General features: G+C 44.7%; 1 protein-coding gene across 1 annotated transcript in view; it reads right to left on the minus strand.

Annotated features, from left to right (window-relative positions):
• Positions 1-10,081: 10,081 nt before the first annotated feature.
• The window catches only part of LOC148008690 (GPI transamidase component GPI16-like), a 30,008-nt gene continuing 17,818 nt past the window's right edge, over positions 10,082-22,271 (minus strand). Inside the window, exons 4-5 of the mRNA XM_087674072.1 lie at positions 10,704-10,884; positions 10,082-10,615 (exon numbers count right to left, since the gene is read on the minus strand). Of these exons, the coding sequence (XP_087530198.1) occupies positions 10,464-10,615; positions 10,704-10,884 (333 nt within the window). The 3' untranslated portion in view covers positions 10,082-10,463. The remainder of the gene's footprint in view (positions 10,616-10,703; positions 10,885-22,271) is intronic.

A 22,271-nucleotide genomic window follows, 5' to 3' on the forward strand; every position in this document is an offset into this window, starting at 1 on the left:
CTTTGCTAGCAGACAACTCACTAAGACTAAAATAAATTACTCGACAAGGGAGAGAGAGGACCTGGATATGGTGTTTGCCGTAAATAAATTTTGACATTATCTTTTGGCTATGCCTTTCACTCTCTTTGTTGACCATCAAGCCTTGTTGTATCTTGTTAACAAACCATGCGCTACAGAGGACGTATCGCTAGATGGCTACTTTTGTTTTTAAGTTTGACTTCTCCATGATGGTGCGTAAAGGGAAGCAGCATTACATGGCTGACCATATGTCTCGCATCCCCACGGGAGAAGCGATCAGACAAGGCATTGTGGATGAACTACCAAATGCACATTTATTCTACTTATCCAGCGAAGAAGATTTTTTTAAGGCTGACATGATGTCGTATTGGGTAGACAACATAGTTCAAGTGCTTCAGCACAAACTACCGAAACGATCGATAGAAAAAGCCCAACTTAGGCAGCTCATCTTGAAAATCCAACCATATCAATTGATAGTAGGCAACCTTTATAGCCTGCGGCAGGATGGGTTATTGCGCAAATGTGTGTGTGAGCATGAGATGCATGATGTATGACAGAGGCACACGACGGAATGGCATGACACTTCAGTGGAGATGCAACAGCCCGCAAGGTGCTACAGTCCTAGCTATGGTGGCCTACCCTCTTCCGATATGTGACATGATTTATGAAGCATTGTGATAAGTGCCAACTGACTAAAGTTCTGATTAGTAAGAATCACATGGAACTAACCCCAATTATCGCATGGCAACCCTTCGAGAAATGGGGGATTGATTTCATCAGACCCATTAGTCTTGCGACATAGTATTCACAAGCCAAATACATCATTGTAGCCATCAACTATCTCACAAAACGGGCAGACGCACGAGCTACAAGAAAGAATGACCATTGCCAAGTTCCTAAAGTTCCTATGGGAGCAGGTGCTCTCACAGTTGGGCTGCCCCATCGAACTAGTACACAACCAAGGCACTCACTTCATCAACGAAGTGATAGCTCACCTCCTATCCTCTTTCCTAATCATCCATCGGAAGTCTTTCGCTTATTGCCCTCAGGCAAATGGTCAAGCTAATTCCACAAATAAAATCTTAATAAAAGTCATGACCAAAGTCATCTGTGCCTCATGCAGTGATTGGGATAACAACTTGATGGCGGCCTTGTGGGCCTATCGCACGGCTTACAAGCCAGCTATAAAGACAGACCCCCTTTAAGTTGATTTATGGTACGGAAGCAATCCTACCCTTGGAATTCTTCGTATCTAGCCTTAGGATAGCCTGGCAAGAAAGATGGGATGGGAAGGTAGCATGGACAGAGACACCTAATTGAGCTCAAACGCTTATCAGAAACCTAGCTTCCAGCCACCTATCCGCTAATATGTGAGAAGGCAAGATGCAAAAGCTGGTTTGACAAGCATGTCAAGTAGCGCAACTTCGAACAAGGTGACTTAGTACTGTTGTACTCAATCAAGGGACATAAGTAAAAACTAGTAACGTGGAACTTGAAATCCTAGAGGGCGAGGGCATAGGCTTCTTCAATGGCAGCTGCATAAAGAAGAACTTCCCTCCCACGCACCCATTGCATGAGTTCCCCAATGCTAGCACCCCATGTCTACGTACAAGTAGCCACTATCATTGAGGTGGATGGTGAGGATGAGGAATTAGTACCACTAGCTTATCTACACATGATGGTCACTACTAAACACACATGCACCATCAGTGCATTGATCGATGAGGGAGCTAATTTTAATGTCTTGACTCATGGCCATTGGACCCAAATTGGCAAACCGCAATTGCATCCCACTAATGCTAATCTCACCCCTTATGGAGGCCAATCCTACACGCTTTTAGAAAAGTGCAAGGTTGCAATTTCTATTGAGTCTGAAAGCGTGTCGATAATCTTCTATGTGTTGCCCAACACTAAGAAAGCAGGCATAGAATCGCTATTAGGACAAAATTTCAAGAAGCAAGTTCATTGCAATGTCGACTATCAGTCGCAACATATCCACCTAGCCATGGGCAACATTCACGTTGTTACAGCTTTTAGCAAGGGCGGTGCGACTCTTTCCAATTCCACAAAGCCACCGGTAGAGAAACCCCACCATCAAGTCTAAGGAGGGGGTTGTGACTCGTCACAACCTACCAAGTCTCGATGCCAACAACCCACTAGAACCAATGTTGAAGCCTATGAACCCTAGTTCAAATGGGTACCTAAACAGAAAGCGCCACCTAGGAATAGAAGCCCATGGCCTCACAAGGTTAATGATCTGCACCTGAAACCTAGGAAGCCAAGATGAAACTATAAACATCAATGTATGATCAAGCTACAATGGGTCCCCCAAGCCTTGTTTTAAGCGCAAGGCTACTATGTGAATAACACTTGGATTTGGCTTCCTAAAGCCAAAACAACCAAGGGTCCTACTCAAACACCACCCTCAAGCTTGACCACATGAAACATCATGCCAAAGACACTCAAACCACAAGAGAATCAGGTCGCTAAGTCCATAGAACCTCCAAAGCCTAGCTCATTAGGGCCTGAACTAGTCTATTGCCCAAAACCGCAACCTGCTATTAACAAACCGTCCAAAAAGAGTCCCAATGGTGCCCCTCAAACCTCAGAAGTGCCTAATAGTGTATCAACCACAACTACGAACGAACCCATCACCAATGTACGACCTCAGAAGCAAACCAAGCAGCAAACATTAGTTGCTGAACTCTCTAATGCGGTCAAACCTCAACCACCTACTAGGCTTTGACCCTCTTATGAGTGACGATCAACTCTAACCTTGGCCCGGACTTAGCTAAAAATATTGGGGATGACTTGGTTGCTTGCCTCCGATGCTTGGACACTACTTTCATGGCATTGGCTAAAAGCTACGATTGACTAGACTTAGGTCTCCTGGAAGGACCTATAGCAACGGAAGTACAAACAATCCCTTGCTCTTGGGAGGATTCGGAAGTTGTATTGGTTAAGGCTTCTGAAGCAGCTGAGGAGTTCATTGCAACTGAGATATCCAAGGAACAAACAATCAAACAGCGTCTCATTACGTCACAAAACAAAACCGCAATCATGGCCACAAACCAAGAAATCGCGTGATTGCAACAGCTTGCCAACCACACATCCTCCTTCTTGCAAAAATGGTACACTCTTTGATTACAATGGGAACTAGAAGGATGCCAAATCATGACCAACGTTGAGCAGCGACGAGCAATCAAGTCATCGGAATATGACCCAACTTATGTAGCTCCAACTTCTTATAGGGTGTTGACTACCATTTGTAAAATCACCGACCCCTGGAAGAACACATTAAGGGACGTCCTTATTTAGATTGAATCCTCACCAAGGAAGAGTTGCACATCACTAGCCGAGTGGACTTCGATGACTTCTTGCTCGATGTACTCACTTATATTACGCATGTGGGCATACGCCATTTGAACATGGATACCTATGCTACCTTAGAATATAACCCCAATTTCTATGCTTGGCTTATGCACCAGTAAAACACTAAGATCGTGTGATGTAAGCTGCTCATCCTCTAAACATTTAATCCTAGGAAGGATTCTTCTCAATTCAAAGAGAGGGGGGTAAGGTAAATCAAACCAAACACATAGGGAGAACAATAAAGGAAAAGCACACATGGGAGACCTCAATGGTAGGATGAAGCAACTTGTGAATGAGGAATTTAAAATGTGAAATCAATAGAATGCTTGGAGGAAAAAGTCTTCTGTACCAAAAACATTTTAATCTGCCAAGCACAAAGTATTTTCTTCCAACAAGTGACCGTTTGGAAAAGTACTAATGACAAGCCATGGCTTATGACACGAGCTGAAGATGTCGCAGCAAGACCGAGCCCATGGTCTACCCTTCACGAATGAGAAAAGAGCAAAGTACTCCCTTGAGAATCGAGCGTACAACTAGCTTAGGTTTAGGAGCATCCACAACATCGAAGGGGTGGTGACCAGTGAGGAAGCCATCACAAGGATCATGGACCAGTGCAACCTCTCCATGTAAATCAAAAAGTTTGAACAAGAGCCTGGCCACACTAAGTGTGTGGAATTCCAGAGGACATATGACCCCGATAAGGAAAGTGGGACAGTGTACTTGGCAAGCAAAGAAGGAATCAAGCAGGTGCAGGTCCCACTCAATAAGGCCTTAGTAGAAAAAGCATTGGGATTGGAACCAAAAGGGGAGAAAAGGCATAAAAGATATGTCTATGCCATGCTGGGGATGAGGAAGGAAAGTGTCTTGACAAATGATGGTATAAGCATCCAGGACATTTCCAACATAGAGGTCAGAGGCTGCAGGTCAAGGTGATCCACTCCCTCTTCTCCAGCCTAAGATACAATGCACTCATGCATAGGATTAGCATGCCCGTGCTAGAGAGTGTGGCAGCTCATTCCCTCCATGAAGTGGATTGGAACGGCTACCTCAGGAAAACTATAGATCAATGAGCCATGACACTAGTCCTTGGAAGCAGATCGGCGGGTGGAGAATCCCCAGCATCGAAGGGAACCGACAAGAAGAAGCCCTCATCCAAGGCCTCATTCATAGGGTATGAAGGAGTCTTGATCGCCCTTATCCGAGAGGTGATAAAAGAGGCACAAGACGGAGAAGAGGAATCAGATGAAACACCTGAGAGGTCACCTCCTCGTCACGACAAAGAACAATCAAGTGAGAGGACGGTTAGTGAAGAAGAGGGAGAGCAAGAAGTTCAATCTAGGAAGAGGAAGGCGAAGACGCATGAAAAAGAGATGACAAAGAAGAAGCAAGAGGAAGAGAATGAGAAAAAGGGGAGAGCTACTTTTGGCCACACACAAGAATGAGCTTCTCATTCACTTTTCAACTTTATATACAAAACCCTAATTCCCTTTTGGGCGATCATCCCCTTATCCCATTTTTTACATGGCTGGCTGTGGCCTAGGCCCTTTCTCCCATTGTCCTCCTATCTTCCTAGCTTCCTTCCTACCGCCCATCTACCTTTACAAATTGCACGGGTGACAGCCCCCTGCTCTTAAAATAAATCGTGGTGCGCCTTACACTCTTTTACAAAAGTATTGACTTGTGCTTTTTCTTGTGCACCTTTCTCCTTGATTTAGGACTTTTCTACACTTCTTGTGTTTCCAAATTCTTCTTGGTGCGCCTTCGTCTTCCGTTTCACTTTTGCCTTGGCCTTTCCTTCTCCTTTAGATTTTCCAGATTCTCCATCTTGTTTGTCTAAGGGTTAACAAGGGTACCAATTCCTCAATGGAGAAGGCCGTACCATCGATGCTCTCCACACACCCCAATTCATCCCTTAAAAAGAGTAATGATGCTCTCCTCAATGATTTTCCCAAAGCTCAAGCACGCCATGATAGACTAGCCAATCATGTACATCCATCCTATATGAACCATCAATGGTGGATGCCAACACTGAATAGGCAAAGGTAACACTCACACACATGTTTCAAACATAAGAGCAACCAAGTACTATGGTGACATAAACCATGTGCCCCAAATCCAAGTCAGTGGGTTCCTAAAGCTTTACTCAAAGCACAAGGCTACTACATGGGCAACAAATTCATCTAGTTGTCGAAGCTCAAACACAAAACTACCCTAATATCCCCATAAATAAAATCTTGGGACACTAAACCACCATAACCAAGGAAATAAGCAGCAAGAACACCTCTACCCAATCATGGCTCTCAACAATCCCACAAAATGAAAGAACCGCATGCACCACTAGTCAATCCTATACAAAGCCAAACCTCTAAACGTTGATAACTAACTTGCAAAGGATTAGAGTCCAATGAGTTGCCGGAACTAGTTGTGCCCACCTATGATGAAAAGACCACTAGAATTCTGTCCCAATCTCATCCACAAAACCAAAACCACCCATTGGATGGTAGACTCCCACTTGTGTCTAAAAGTACCCTCAATTCAATGCCTACAACAAGCATTCACACTGCTTGATCAAATCAATCCCATAAAAATCCAAATATCCCTCTCGACATCAGACCTTCTTATGAGATATAGTCTCTCTTGAAAAACTAGCTGCCAGCATGGCTGCAGATACTAGCAATGGCATAGTCATATGTATTCGATGGCTCGATAATACCTATGTTCTATTCGCCCACAGCTATGAATGACTTTAACTAGTCCTCCTTGATAAAAACACTATAGACGGCATGAGGTCCCTACCATGCTCATGGCAAGAATATGAACCCATCTTCACCAAAGTTGCTTCAATCGATGGGGAGCCTATTACAACTTAGATTTCACGAGAAAGCCCTGAAAGAATGATTAATCACCTCCTTTAAACAAAGTTAATTTGAGCCCTTGCCTAATGAACTAGCCAACCTCAATTGTCTTGCACAGACCAACTTCTCATTCTTGTAGCATTGGTTTACTCTATGAGCACAATGGGAAAGAGTAGGATGTTAGATCGTGACCAACTAGCACGAAGTCTTGAAGAGCTGTTAAAAGAACTACAAGAGTAAAGAGATTAGCTAGATTATTCTCTATTGCTAGAGAAAAACACTTAAATCGTAGTAGCCAAAATTATCCTTGAGCATGAGTAGACCACTATCAAAGCAAGTACTCTATATCATAAATACTTAGGCTAATATAAAAACCATTCTAGTAAAGCATTAGAATGGATTTAGAAGTCATCACTAACTCCAACTTATGACTATCTAATATATGTATACTATTCATAGCCACATTAATGTCGAATAGGCATATATTTACGGCATGAGGTAGTACATATATATTATTGATCATCTCATAGATTTAGTGCATATTTGCTACATAAATTAATACTAATATGTGCCTATTTATACGTATTTTTTGTTTTTCACCTCAACTGAGGATAAACTGCTTTTTAACTCCCAACTAGTGCTATAATAATTTAAAGAAAACAATGTTATTGATTTATTCATTTAATGGGTTTTTATTTATGAATTTTTTGCATATTATTGAATTATGTATAGGGCTACATGTGACACTAGTAACATTGTGCTTAGTAAATAGATGGGAGGAAACTAATGTGCCTTATGTTTCTAGTGATGAGCTGATTATAAGATGGAGTTATGCATATGAAATTATATATTAGTTAAACAAATTCAATGGATAGACATTATTATTTTGAGCACTTCAATTGTATATATTTATTGTGTGCTCATGCATGGGTTTATTTCTTATTATTGTAAACCCCTTTTGCTAAGACCTAAGGGTAATATAAATGTTTTTGTGATATTAAATTAATTAAATATGTGCTAGAAAGTTATTAGTGAAAACATAGCATTTATGCAATGAAATCTAAAGGTGAAATTTTATGTTTTTCATTGTTTTTCAGCACAAAAGTGAAGAAATACAAATCCATTAAATAAATGCATGAGGGAAATGCTCACACATGTATGGAGGGAGATTGTACACACTCTCTTGTCGTACACCATGGTCTCATGTTTTCTCTTATGTCGTTTGTGTTCTCTTAATTTTCAATTTATAAATGGTGATATATGATAAAGAGTTACAACATTGGTATGTAGTTGCTATGAAAAAAATATACAGTACGGAAAACAAGTCCTTATTATGTAATAAATAGATAAATGAAAATTTACAAAATAAATAAATAAATAACATCTTTCTATAGCCATTACCATAACATAAGGATCCTTAATGACATACAAAAGAGTTACTACTAGCTAAGAATGAAGAGAGATCTGTCGTGCTATATCAACTAGTGTCTATCTTATCTAAAGGATTAAGATAGAGAGAATCAAGACGACTAGAAAACTCCAACCTCTAAACATTACACAAATAAAGTGGAAGTCCATAAATATGGATTTGATGGTCAAATTGCATACTATTACAAGCACCTATGACTCAATCATAGTAGCCGTACTAGATAGATTAACGACGGTCACTCATTTAATTCTGTTACAAATATTCTAATATTACTTAACTATTCATAAAAGAGAGATTCAAACTTCATGGATTACCTATGAGCATAGTCAATGATAGAGATTCCAAGATCATCTCTAAACATTACACTTGCTTATTTTGGTCCATTTAAACTCATACTTTAGTACCACCTAATATCCTTCATACCAATGGTCAAATTGAAAGAACAAATTAAGTTATCAAGAATATCCTAAGGGTTTGCTATGGAAGAGTACCTAGAACATTGATTGAATACTAACCGTTAGTGAAACTTTCCTACAATATTTCCTAACAAGAGATAATCAAGACAAGCACATTGCAAGCCCTCTAGATCAAGAGTTGAACACCATTTAACTTTTCAAACTAACTCTTAAGGTGTAAACTTTCAAGGCTGTACTGAAAGAGACAGGTCAATAAGTCCAAATTATTTGCCACAACATTAAAGCTTTCCAAGACCCACATAAATCTTATTTCAATTCCCAAATAATGGTGAGAACATTCAAGGACGGAGACAATTTTCCTGAGGGAAAAACCCTTAAAATTTTTACTATCCTTAAAAGTACCAGAATCTTACTACAAGATACTAGGACCCTATGAGAGCATCACAACAATGGGTAAAGAAACCTACAAACTCATATTGCAACATCATCTCAAGGTCCACATTGTATTTCATGTGAGTCCACTCAAACCGTATGTGCCTAATCTAGACCATATTCTAGAGGATGAGCATATTATAATGCCAACTCAAGAAATTCTCAAACCACAACTAGAAAGGATTCTTTGCATAAGGAAGAAACGCTTAAGATCTCATATCTTATGAAAATATTTTGTACAATGGAAAGATTTATCCCAAAGCGAACACCACTTGGATAGACGAAGTCACCCATGTAAAAACAATAACCCTAATTTCTCTCAAGCTGAGGACATCTATTTCCATTTCTCGAAGGGGGTAAAGGTGTAATGTATCCATTACATTATAATCCCTTCTACTTATTTTAAGACATGTATTCCAAGATGCTTCCAACTGAAGTTGAAAGCCATCAAGATCAAGTTTCCACCAAGAAAGCAATTTACTGGATTCCCCATAAAACTTCTGCATGGCTGAAGATGCCAGTGACAGAAAATTAAATCGCAACTCCTCAAACAGTAAAAAATTTTGACAATTTCAAGTGTTAGGGGTAGAGCCGTATTCAACGTGAAAAACTACTCTCTCAAGAATTGTATGGCTCCTCAATACGATGCAAAGAGCTCTCTAAGTGCAACACTCCATCCCCTCTCACCTACTTATAATACCCCCCTCATACCCCCTCTCATCATCTTCACGATCATCACCATCAGCGACTAGTGACTCCATGAGAGGTTGAAGGAAGGTCTAACTTTCATACTCCCAACTCCTATCATGCCTCCATCCTTACCATCACGTTGCTTATTGCATTCATCTTCTTCTACTCCTTTGTCACATAAGCTTTCAGTCTTATAATTCAACTTATCAGTTCAAATCCACTATCTTATAATCCTACCCACTTATACAAGCCAGATTGTGTATAAACTCAGATTGTGAAGAACCTGCAGCCAAGGCGATAGTGGAACCTCAGGGAGCCTTTAATGCTTTCACTAACGTTGGCAATTCATAGAATCAGACGATGAAGAGCAAAAGCCTCTGAGTTTTTACTAAACCTTTCAATCCTTCAGACATATTTCACTAATAGATTATACCAATGGATGCCAGACAGGAATATTAATACCTCTGCCACCCCACTTACTAGACTCTGGCAAGGTGTAGAAATGCTAGTTCCTCATAGGGGCTATGCTGGCTCAGCTATGTTCATTGGACTACAGTTGGTCAGGTGTACACATCATATGGGACAAAAGTGGGTGCTGCTAACTATACTGCAGCTCCTGAAACTTACTCAGATGTAGGCCAAGAAGGTGGCTGAAAAAATGCCAAGTTGGCTATAACTGCACTTGGTAACTATCATGCTTGGCCTCATTTGGTCATTATCATGCAATCAAGCTGAGCTGTTCTGTGACTAAGATTCCTACTAAATTGTACACCATTTCTCAGCACATGCAATAACTTTTTTCTACCAGCAGAATCTGAATAGAGGGACTTCATTGACAATTACATCAGCAAACAAGCCAGAGTCACAGATGAATACCTTTGTAATAGATTAATGAAAAGCCAACCCTCTGTGACAAGACAAAAAATCACATTTCTTTGGAAGCATGTGTATCAGTTCAAATGCCGGCAGATATACAAACTTGAACAAAATGGTCCTCTCTGTTTGAGATTCAGAAAAGTAACAGGTGATGGAGGTGTGGACTGATGAGCTATCAAGAGACCCTCAAATATCATCTTTTGAATATAGGCAAAACTACAGTGAGCACATGCAGGAAGTTGCAACCCATTTTGCTAGAAACTCTATCTATCCCACACTGAGGCCTGACTGGAAACATTAGAAATGTTTCTGGACCAAATGCAGCATCCCCTATGAATTTCATTAAATAAATTGCCGGTAAGATGACATTGTGGACTAATTTGTTGTAAAGTAGTAGTTTGCAGCCACTGCCACAATTGCAACAAAAATGAACTTGAAAGGCTTTGAGAGCTTAAAACGCGAGATCTCTTTGCGCCTTCCAAATAACTTTGATAGCAACTGCTCAATCTTTCCTGAAGCTGAGACTTCTGAAGAGCACATAATGTAAGAGTGTTAGTATGTAAAAGAGATTTTACACATGTACTTTGTAGCTTGAGAAATACAGTAGCACAGTACCTTTGCTGCTTGCCAACCTTTCTTCCTCACCAATTCTGCGCCGTAAGATGTTCAACAATGAACCAAAATATAGTGCCAGAACCGTGCAAGTCAAAGTGATCACATTGTAAGGCATACTGAAGTCTGGAGTAGCCAAAGGTACCAGCAACACCTCAGTGTACACTTGCATCGATCTGGACTTCTGAAAACAACACTCATAACTTGAGTCAAAGAGATTGTGTAAGTTACACAGATGTCTTGCTGACATAAGAAATCACAAACAAAGGCAGTGTGTGCGCACATGCATACAGAGAAGTGAAGCATCTCTTAAATCTCAATGGCACAAAAAGGCACACTATTACATCCTTGATAAAAATGATTAGAAAAGAACTAGCATATCCATGGATTTTATAGTGGAATTGAGCCTAAATTGATCCCATGATTACTAACTAATTTCTTCAGCTCTCCTAGAACCCCAGAACACAAATTAAGAGAATTGATTCAGAAATATGATATTCTAGAACTTAATGGTATGATAAATGGCTCAAAAAGTTCCATAAATAGGGCATCTGGGGCATGGCCACTCCATCCTTGATCTCATCATCCATGTGCCCTTACTCTTCACTACTCTACCCTAATTCCATCGCCATTCTTATGTTGCCATTGTTCACATCATGGGTTTATGCAGTATGTTCAGGGGTATTCGAATGGGTAGCTAGGTGGGCATTTAGGCCAGTCTGGGTGGCACATCTGCCATCTCTGGACTTGACTGTTATCGCAGTGGCCAACCTGTATTTTAGCGTCATTTCCAGCTGGCCAACCTGCTGAATTTTATGGTCCATTCATGGCCTAAATAGTGTGTTGGATAAGGGGAAGAGAGGAGCAGGCCGAGACATTAGTTGTAAAGGGAGCACCGATTGGTAGACAGCAATAATATACAAAGGGGCTGAACGGGGGTGACAAAGTTGAAGATGGAGAATATGTCCTTGTTGTGGATGAGGGCAAGGATGTTGACGAAGTAAAGGAGGAGCTATCTCAAGGTTTGCACATGATCCCAGCTATGATATGGTCCAAGGCTGCTCTGCTAATGCGTCGAGGGGTGAGTCTCCTATTTCACAATGATGGCTCTGATCTGACTATGGTGTGGACCTCTCAATTGACATTGACCACCCAGTCAACATCACCATGCTTGGCAAAGTGCAACGGCCCTGTCTAGTGTGTCTCCACAACATGAGGTAGGTCCAGTTTGGCGGGATGAATCTATATCTACTGAGCTAGTAGTGCATGTGGGGTCTGGTCTATGGAAGAAATCCGTCACTACACTCTACCTACGTCCCTCTGGATAGACTCGTCTCTTGTCATGTAGCAATGTTGTGCAGTGCCTCTAAAGCTCCAAGAGAAAAAGCCCTAGACATCTCTGGTCCTCATATTCCATGACATGGTGGAGGTGTCCAAAGCCCTCATGGAAGAGGCAATCCCCGTATGTCACAATACATTGTAATCTACATATGTAGTGTTCCTCTCTGTCTCAGGCCCTCTGTCACAAAGTTGGCACAACCTATCTTCTGAAGGAATATCTGTCCATCTATCTGTCTCTATCCTCAGCTGATGGGAGGTAGAGCATATCTATCCAATAGCAGCCCTCATACCATGGGAGAGGTGCATATCCATATATTGTGGTCAGACAATAAATCCATCCTCTGAGATATTAGGAAGTGGCTCCAGTAAAACTCAATCTTTGGTCCTAGAGGGAGAGGAAGCTCAATTCAGATCCTCTCTAACTCAACCCTTAGGACATTGGCCCTAATGATTGAATTCAGCTCAGATCAGCTGAGGGGGAGTGTAGGACAGACAGTCCAAGATATAGTCAAAAGGAAGGAGCTGATTGATGTCTAGCCCATCTAAGCCCATCCAAGTTGCCATCTGTGAGTATCAACATTCCTCACCCGCCTCTACTAGCTATCTGGAGAAAGTGGAGAATGTCAATGCTAATCTGGGATATCTGTGGCATGGGAGTTCCAATATCCTGTGTAAGGAAGTCACTACTCTAAAGAATGTTGTGCTAAGAAATGCACTTAACCACTTAAACAGCCCCAAAACATGCTTATTTTAGGCTTATTTTAGCCAGAACCCTAAAATGGGGAGCGGATCGAGAGAGTTAAGTGGAAGAGGATCTAGAACCCTAATTTCTATAAATAGGCAGCCAGCCCTCCACTCTTCTCTAATCTCGTTTTGCAGATTTCAAGTGTTTCAGCTCGTTGCCCACAAACCATTCACGGAGGACATCTCAACCGAAGCTATCCATTGCTGTCTCCATCAGTTGGCGCCTGATTTCCAGCCCTCTTCACATAGTTTGGAGCTGATTCCAGCTAGGCGACTGTTGTTCTTGTGCAGACCTGCTGCCGTACAGCCTGCCACATCATCACAGTCCTATTGCCTACGTTTTTAGTCTTTCTCTCTCCTGTAGATTGTCCTGCCTACGTTTTTAGTCTTTCTCTCACTTGCTGCCTGCGTTTTCAATCTTTCTCTCTCCTCACTGCTGTCTGCATCAGATCCAACTTCTCATTGCTACGTTTGCTGGTATTCGACATTCGGAGACTGCCTTGCTACGATTCGGGATCCGTTCGGAGTACGACACATTTTCCAGCTCATTACCCCTGCCCTGATCCTTGAGATACAGGAGTTCGAGGTTCAGTATTCATTCATTGCATAGTGTGTTTGTTGTTTGAGCATCGTATTATTGAGTAGTTATATCACTTCATTTATTCACTGTGTTCATTGTCTCTTGGTTACACTGACCCTAACTGTGTTCTTTTAAGAGTGTCAAACAACGATAGTTTGGTGCGAGGTTCCTGAAATTGTATGCGGGTACACTTGCTCGCAAGGGCCCCTTGGGCTACATAGCCTCACGCTAGCTGCCCCCCTCAATGAAAATCTGGGGCCAAAAAAAGTGACTCCTAAGTATACATATTCTCTTACATGCTCCACTATATCTCCTCAAAATGTAAACTGATACATAAATCGTGTCACCCACGCTGCAAAAGTATTGAATACCATGGCTTTGGTTTCCCCAATATTCATTGTGAGATCTCTATCTCTGCAAAAGGTATATACTGCATCCAAGTGATGCTACAAGCCTTTCGATGAGTCTGAAATGAGTACAATTTCATCGACATATAGTAGTATCGGTATTAACACTCCAACTAGGCTAGCTTCGGATCCACCTCCGCTATCAATGTAGTCAAGCCCTCCGGTGAGTCTGAAATGAGAACAATTTCATCAGCATATAGTAGTATTGGTATTAACCTTCCAACAAGGCTAGCTTCGGATCTAGCTCCCCTATCAATGTAGTCAAACACCTTGTCTATCTTGGTTATTTTGTATTATAGATAATAGAACACATTTTTAGAGCTAAAATAGCAATGTCATTTGAGTTAATAGGATGAATATATGAGCATAACAAGGCAAAACCTCATGCACAACATGCGCAATGTGCTACTAGAAGACAGATGGGAGTATATATGTAATACATCATAGAACAAAGCAAATCGTAGGGTGCATGGACAAAGAGTCTCTTTCATTCTTTTGTGTGAGTGAGTGTGTATGAGAGAGAGAGAGAGAGAGAGAGGAGAGATGAACGTGACGGGGAGTGCGCTGTCGTCGCCTGGTCGCCTCGCGCGGCCTTCGGCTGCCTGACCCGCGCTCGTCCTGCGTGTCGGGGACCCTGCCGTCGCCATCTGACTTGGGAGCCGTTGCCTGTCAGCCGCCTTTCGACTTGCTACAGCGTTCGTGCCTGCGCCTCTGCCTTCTGTTACCACTTGCGTCTACGCCTGGCACTCTCCAAATCGTCCTGCGCCCCGCCTTCTTGCGATTGTGCTACGTGGCAGATTGGAGGTAACGACAGCACGGCCTTGTCCCCCGCTGACACCCTAGTCGTCCTGCAGTCGTGTGGGATCTGTGTTTCCACAGGCCTGCGGCAGTCACAGTTCAGGAGCGGCAGTGCCTGAGGAGGATCATTGTCCTCCTTCCTTCCTGTGGCATGTGACTGAACGACTGCGAGAGCCAGAAGCCAGTTCACAGCTACTGCACCTGTGCACAAAATTTTCATATCGGGCCTGAAGAACGGAGTCCAGCTCCTGTAAACCCTAAATCTGGCGGTTGTCAGAGAGGCAGCATCCTGAACAGCGTGCCCACTGATCTATATAAAGAAGGCGAGAGAGAGAGTGAGAGAGAGAGAGAGAGAGAGAGAGAGAACGAGAGAGAGAGAGAGAGAGAGTTCGTCCTTTGTGTGAAGACAGCAGTATGGCTGGCCTGGATTTGGATTTTCTTGATCGGACGGTGGCAGCCCTTGGCCCTGATTCCGATGCAGAGGAGCCGGAAGATATGGTGCCATGCACGGAGGAGTTGCCGCCGAGTTCTGAACAGCCGCCTGCCGGCAAACGCTCCAAGCCTACGCCTGATGAGCCCATGAGTCCTCCGGAACGCTCCTATGCGCAAGTGGCCTCTGATCCGGTGGATTCGCAGGAAATCGACTGGGAGCATTTGCTGGACTTCGCCAATACTCTGCTTGGCGATTATGTCCAGCATAATACCGAATCTTTTTCTGTTGCGGGAACGGATGATGTGCTGGAAGCCACGGTGGACCCCAAATCAGTCTTGCGATCCTTCTCGGTGTTCTATGACCGTGCGGTTATTCTTTTCTTCACTGGCAGGATCCCAATGCTTTCGCATATTCGCCAGTGGCTGCACCATCTATTGCAAGGGGAGTCGGTTGAGGAGATTTTCCTTGGACCTCGCGGGTTTTATGAGGTCCTGCTGAAATCGGAAACGCATCGCGCTGAGCTCCTGTCCAAGTTGCCGCTATTCTTTGATCGCCGCCTGGTTCATGTTGTGCCATGGCGCCCCATGGCCGACTTCCAGCGTCTGCTTCAACGCAAATGCCCGGTGTGGGTAGAGGTGGAAAACTGTCCGGCGGTCTATTGGCCCATGTTGAAGGATGCGATGGCAGTTGTGGGAACAGTGCTGGTTCCCCCAAGCCTCAGGGCGATGAACCGCAACCGTTTATACATGCTATGGGACACGGCCCGGAAAAGGCCTGCGTGGCTTCGCCTCAATTGTTCGGGCATGCATCCTTTGTATTTTCGCTTAAAATGGGGCAACTTTGCGGGCCACTGCTTTTCATGTGGTAAATTGGGGCATTTCATGGCCGAATGCCCTGAAAAGCAATCGTCTTCGGATGATGCGCAAGTTGTGCTGCCCAAGGACGACATGGTGCTTGATGCCACGCCCCAGGAAGCCCTTCAGTCTCCTCATGTCATGGACAAAGGCAAACAACAGGTCCGCAGTGTGGATTCCCGTCGTACTGACTGGATTGAGGCACGTCCTCAAAAAGGTAAAAAGTTGGATACAGGCCTGGCGGATCCTGGGCCTCCCGCTTCCCAGGATTCCGTGCGCACGTATACGCGCCGGAAAGAAATGGCCACTTCACAGCAGGCTCCGCGTCCTGGGGCCCCGTCGGGCCCCCGCAATCAGTCTCCAAGGAAAGCCTATACCGACGGCCCCAGAGGCCCACCTGCCAAGCTGGCGTTCGATGCCAAAGGAAATGTTATTACACCCTGGGATCGGCGTTATCCCCGCCCCTCTCCCAAGGCAGTGGATTGCCCTTCTACCTCCAACGCAGGTCGCCAGAATTCTTTTGCAGTATTGGCTGATTTTCTGGATGAGGGTGTCCTGGATGCTCTCGCGGAAAAGGTGAAATCGAGGCAGCAGGTGCCTCGTTCCTGACTTCCTTCTTTGAGGATACATGAAGATAGCCACGTGGAATGTGCGAGGCATTTGCTCTCGCCATAAGCAACATGCCATGTGGACCGTCTTGCATGAGAACCAATGGGATGTATTGTGTGCAGTTGAGCACAAAAGTCACGGTGAAGCAGGAAAAGTGATGGATTGTCATGGATTCCGCCTGTTTTATGCAGGGACCCATGCTACGCACTATTCGGGCGTGCTGATGATTGTCCATGAGAAATATCAGCCTGTCCTTGTTAAAAATGATGTGCAGGGACGCTTTCTGGTGATCGAAGTCTTATTTGAAGGTGAGATTTTATGGCTGTTGGGCCTCTATGCTCCGAATGATCCCGCATCCCGGCGGAATCTTTGGTCCACTTTGCAGGGCTCCATGTCACTCGGCCGAAGGGGATTCTTGATGGGAGATTTCAATATGTGTGTCGACTCTTCTCAGTCCACTTCAGGGCATTCGGTAATGGATACGCCGGAAAGCCGGGTGTGGAGTTCTTTTGCTTTGCACGTGCTCAAGCAAGATCTTTGGTCGTGGCTTCATCCTTCTTTTCAGGGTTTACTTTTCATTCCGCACAATATGCAACTACCTGGTCGCGGCTGGACAGAATGTATATCATGCAGGGCGATGACTTTCTTCCCGACATGCTGGAAATGAAGGTCTTGCGGCAATATGCGTTGTCGGACCATTTCCCCCTCCAGCTTGAGATGCGGGCACACTCTATTGCACCTTTTGTGCAATTCCTGGATAGGCTCCCTTTACGTTTCAACTCCTCTTATCTGAAGCATTCAGTTTTCCAGGGCTATATGCAGCAGTTGATTGAGAGGTTCGTATTGGACTTCGCCTCTGAGGGCTGGCCTTCATTTGCACGGCTGCTTTCTAATGTGCAGCGGGTTGCTCGCCAGTATGGGATCCATCATGCCTCGCTTTGCCGCCGACGTCGACATGCAGCAGAAGACTTACTGGCCTTGGTCCGTTCCTTGCTCCTGGATTCCCCTGATGATGATTTTCTGCTGTCTCTGGAGAGGCGGTTGGCCCATCTTATTCAAGTGTTTCAGTTGAAATCTTATCAACAGGCCAAGCTGCACAACTTGATGGACACAATGCAAGATAGCACCTGCCAGTCTCATAAGTTCTTTCGCGCCTTGCATGCATCTCCGCCCCGCGAAAATATGACCAGACTCCAGGATTCGGAAGGTCGCATGGTCACGGATCCGCAGACCATTGTCACTATGTGCAGAAACTATTTTATGGATCTTCTTGGTTCCTCTTCCTCGCCTTCTAGCCAGGTTACGCATGCCCGTGCGGTCTTCTATCATCTGGTCCGCCAGCAGGTTCCAGTTGATATGCAAGCCGCTTTGGAGACGGATATTTGCGAGGACGAGGTTATGGATGTTTTGTTGCACCTGCCGAATGATAAAAGCCCTGGCTGGGATGGTCTCACTAATGAATTCTTTCAGACCTCGGCCACGCAGTTGGCGAAGCCATTGGTGGCCATGTTTCAGCAGGTGTGGGAAACGGGGGTCATGCCCTCCTCATGGAAAGAAGGCCTTATCAAACTAATTCCAAAGGTCCCTTCGCCGTCAAAGTTGCAACACTGGCGACCAATCTCTTTGATGGGCTCCATGTATAAAATCTACTCCAAAGTGCTGGCGAATCGGCTCCACAAGCACCTTCCAGCTATTGTGCATCCTCTCCAATATGGTTTCATTAAGGGCCGCAACATTCTGCATAATATCTTAAATGTGCAAATGGCCATTGACTATGCGCGGCACTCCGGTCAGGAAGTGGTATTGATCCAATTGGACTTGGAAAAGGCATTTGATTATGTGGACTGGTCTTTCATTGCAGACCTCATGTCGGCTATGGGCTTTGGTACCCGAATGTCCCGATTGATCTACACCATTAGTACTGAGGCTTCCTCCAGAGTTATGCTTAATGGTGGAGTTACAGAGCCATTTGTCCTTGCACGCTCGGTCCGACAGGGTTGTCCTTTGAGCCCTCTCTTCTTTGCCCTGGCGACTCACCCGGTCCTTTCAATGTTATCCTCCATGGCAGCCTCTGCCCAGCTGGCCGGTCTGTCTCTTCCGTTGGGTCAGCACTTCGTTAGCCAATCTTTGGCGGATGACACCTTTATGATTTTGCAGGCGGACAGGGACAACATTCGAAGGGCATTAGATGTTTGGACACTCTTTGGTCAGGCCTCTGGGCTTCGCATCAATGCCCTTAAGTCAGCCCTTCTCAGTTGTACGGAGCCTGATTTGCAGTCCTTAGGCTGGCAAGGCCGGGTGGTTTCCCGTGGCTCCATTGTCAAGCATCTTGGATACCCATTGGGGGTGGATATACGGCCAAAAGCCCTACTGGAGTGGATTTCACAAAAATTGGCAGCAAAGTTTATGTATTGGAAGTCGCAAGCGTGGCCATTCCATGTCCGCCTCAAAGTGGCCCAGACAATCATGCTTCCAATGCTAACGTATTTCCTGCCATTGTTGCCATGGACTCCTACTACTTTGAAGGCCCTCACTCAGCCCATCCGTTTCATGCTATGGAAGAAGGACTCACTGCAGGCCGGCATTTCCTGGATTTCTTGGTCACACGCATGTACCCCTAAGCGCATGGGTGGCGGAGCGATTTTGGATGCGCACACTCATATGTTAGCTCTCCGTTGGTCCCTTTTTTGTGCCATGTGTGTGGATCACCACCCTTGGTCCATCATAGCCCGTTATTTTCTTGAGGACAGCGGGCTCCGCCATGGCAACACACGGCTTCGGGCCTCCTGGTGGCATGTCCTTAATGCTGACTCTCGTGTTTCCAGTCCCTCTTCCTCTTTGTTACTGCACTTGGTCGCCTCTTGGAAAGTGGTGCTCCAAAAGGCCCGCTGGCACCCAGTGGGGGACCGCTTGCAGACTAACTCCTTTCAGCTCGAATTGTTGGCAGTATCGAGACTCCTTTCATGGGAAGATAAACATCAACTCAGACCAAGATTTAATCGCATGGCCCGTTTAGGTGTGATGTCGGTTGCGGATGCTACCCTTGCTACTCGCAATGTCCTCGTCTCATTTCGGACTGCTCGGCGACTCTTTAAGATCCCGCGTGGATACCGTGATTTGTGGGAGCAGCTTTCGTCGAAGCTTCAGGGTCGGCAACCCTTTCCTACCTTGACGGTGGATCGCCCTTGGCAGGACTGGGATCTTGCAGGCCGCCTGAGTCTGGAAAAGGCCTCCACTAATCAGGTGTATCATCTTCTTGTTCAAGATCACCAATGGCTGGGAGAGAAAGCTAACACTGTTTGGGGACTGCGGAAATCGCTGTCATGGTGGCACAAAAAGCTGATGGAGGGCTGGCAAAATAAGCCACCTTTCAAATGCAAGGTTTTTCTTTGGCGGGTAATGATTGGTGGTCTTCCTCTGGCCTCGGCCCTTGCCAAGCGTCGCATCTCGAATGGCAATTGTTTCTTCTGTACCACACCGGCGGAATCGGCCCGACATCGTTTTCTCTTGCCCGCTCGCCAAGAATATCTGGTCACTCTTGTCGCACATTTGGCGCGCGGTGGTGGGATCCTCGCTAACTCCTTTCGATTGGGTTTTTGTGCGCCCGATGTATTCCGCACCGCCACAGTTGCATGAGAAGATCTTATTTCACTTTTTCAGATATTGGGGATGCTGGCACATTTGGACCACGCGCAATGCTTTTCTCTTTGATTCGGCCTCTAATGTACCCCGACATATTGCCAGGCTTAAAGGGCTCTTGCATTGGCAGCTGGATATCATCCGACACTCCGACTTGCTCCCTCGAGAGGATTTGCATCCGTGGCATATGGCAATTGCCTCTGGGTCGTTGCCATGATTGGTGTAACTTTTTCAGTGCACGCAAGAGATGCACTTGGAATTGCATATTCAAGAAAGAGTAAGAGAGGCTTGAAATTATGATAATAAACATAAGGCTTGGGAGTTGGAAGATATTGTGTGGTCTAGTCTTCATAGGCTAAAAATACTGTTTTTTGGTAGGAATTGGTACGGATACGTACCATACGGTATAGTACGAACCGTACCGAACGAAGTAGTCCGTACATAGTACGAATGCAACTATGGACCATCCTCATCCTGTGCCTTTCCATTCTATAGTCTGTAGATTGCCTCGAACCATCTTACTCGTGAAGAAGGACCACCACGTTGGCCTTGTGGGGGTTAGGTGTTTGGCTCAATATATCATAGAACTATTTCTCATAATGGAACCAAGTATTAGGGAATGCAATTTGTATGGGGGATTGCCCTTGTAAAACATTCTCTATGCTCTTTTGCTATCTCATCCCAAAATATCTAGTATATCTCTATCTCAATTTTTGCCACATAGTCTAGCTTTTTCTTCTACACAAGGCATCTAAAGAGCATCATTGCCAAGGTTGTCCACGTCCAACGGACGGGTCAACTCGTCTGACCTATCCAGTCTCGTCCCGGTCTGTTCCTCACCCGAGTCGCCTAACTACGCCGACTGCGCCCTATCCGACGGTCGACCGTTACCCATACCATGTACACCTATGGCCAACAAACAGTCTTTTTTTTACCATTTCCCCCTATTTCCTTCAACGTTTTCTTTTCTTCTTTTCTTTCTTGAACCTTCTCTATTCTTCTTTTCTTTCTTTCTTATCTTTCTTTTCTCTCTCTCTAACTTTTATTTCTCTCACACAAAGACGCAAGAGAAAAGATTAAAAATTAAACTAACAAGTTTAAAAACTCTCTCTCCTTTCCTCTCCCTCTCTCATGATTCAAATTTCATCCATCTCTCTCTCTCGTATATACACAATGCCACCATTCAAATTTCAGAATTTGAAATCTCTCTCTCTCTCTCTCTCTCTCTCTCTCTCTCTCTCTCTCTCTCTCTCTCTCTCTTTCACAACCCTAAACCCCAAAGCACTCTCCCTTTCTATAAAAATCTTGCCCCGCCCCCCCCCCCCAACCATCTCATTCATCCTTTCAAGTTCTCCACCCCTCCTACTCCTTTCAAGCTCTCCATTGTTCCTACTCTCTCAAGCTCTCTCCTCCCTTAACCTCTCAACCCCTCCCAACCTCCTCCTCCATCAAGCTCTAACCTCTCTCTACTCCCTCAAGCTCTCTACCCTTTCAACTCCTTTCTTCAATCATCTCACCCTCCACCCATGACCCTCTAGACTCTCTCTATACATCATCAATGGCACCCCCTCTCCATGAGGCCTTTCGCTTGCATTGTGTCTACTTCGAACAAGTGAAGGAGAAATCCAACACTTGCAAGTGGCAATGCAAGTATTGCCCAAAGCTCTAAATCTCACCCGTCACTCGCCTTCTCATCCACCTTTGCAAATTAGAAGGGGAGGCCACACCATGCCCCGGTATTCTTGACAATGTCTATGAAGATTTTCATCAGAAATACTTGCCATTGAAGCGACGCAAAGGCCTTTCAAGGGAAAGTGAGGAGGTGATCTCTCCTGATCATGAGGTCTCGGATGCGGAAGACAATCCCTCTCCAACTATCATGGTTTCCTCCGTTGGAAGAGCCTCTTCTATCCCATCTAGAAAAAGCCATTCGAGTAGTGCACCTATGCCCAAGAGACAAGCCACTCTTGCCCAAGCAACGAGGTAAGTTTCTGGTCCTCTCATCTTTCTCAAGGAGAGGCAAAGGCAAGCAGAAATAGAGATTACACACACCATAATTGAGTGCAATCTCTCTTTCCATATTCTCAAAGTGGATCAATGGGATGGTACGGTATCACATACAATGGCATGCGTACCAAGAAACTTAATGAGGACAGAGAGAGGATT

Source organism: Lygodium microphyllum, unplaced genomic scaffold, assembly GCF_053477565.2.
Source record: "Lygodium microphyllum isolate KBCC unplaced genomic scaffold, Lygodium_microphyllum_v1.1.10 scaffold_83, whole genome shotgun sequence".
In the NCBI taxonomy this organism is placed as follows: Eukaryota; Viridiplantae; Streptophyta; class Polypodiopsida; order Schizaeales; family Lygodiaceae; genus Lygodium; species Lygodium microphyllum.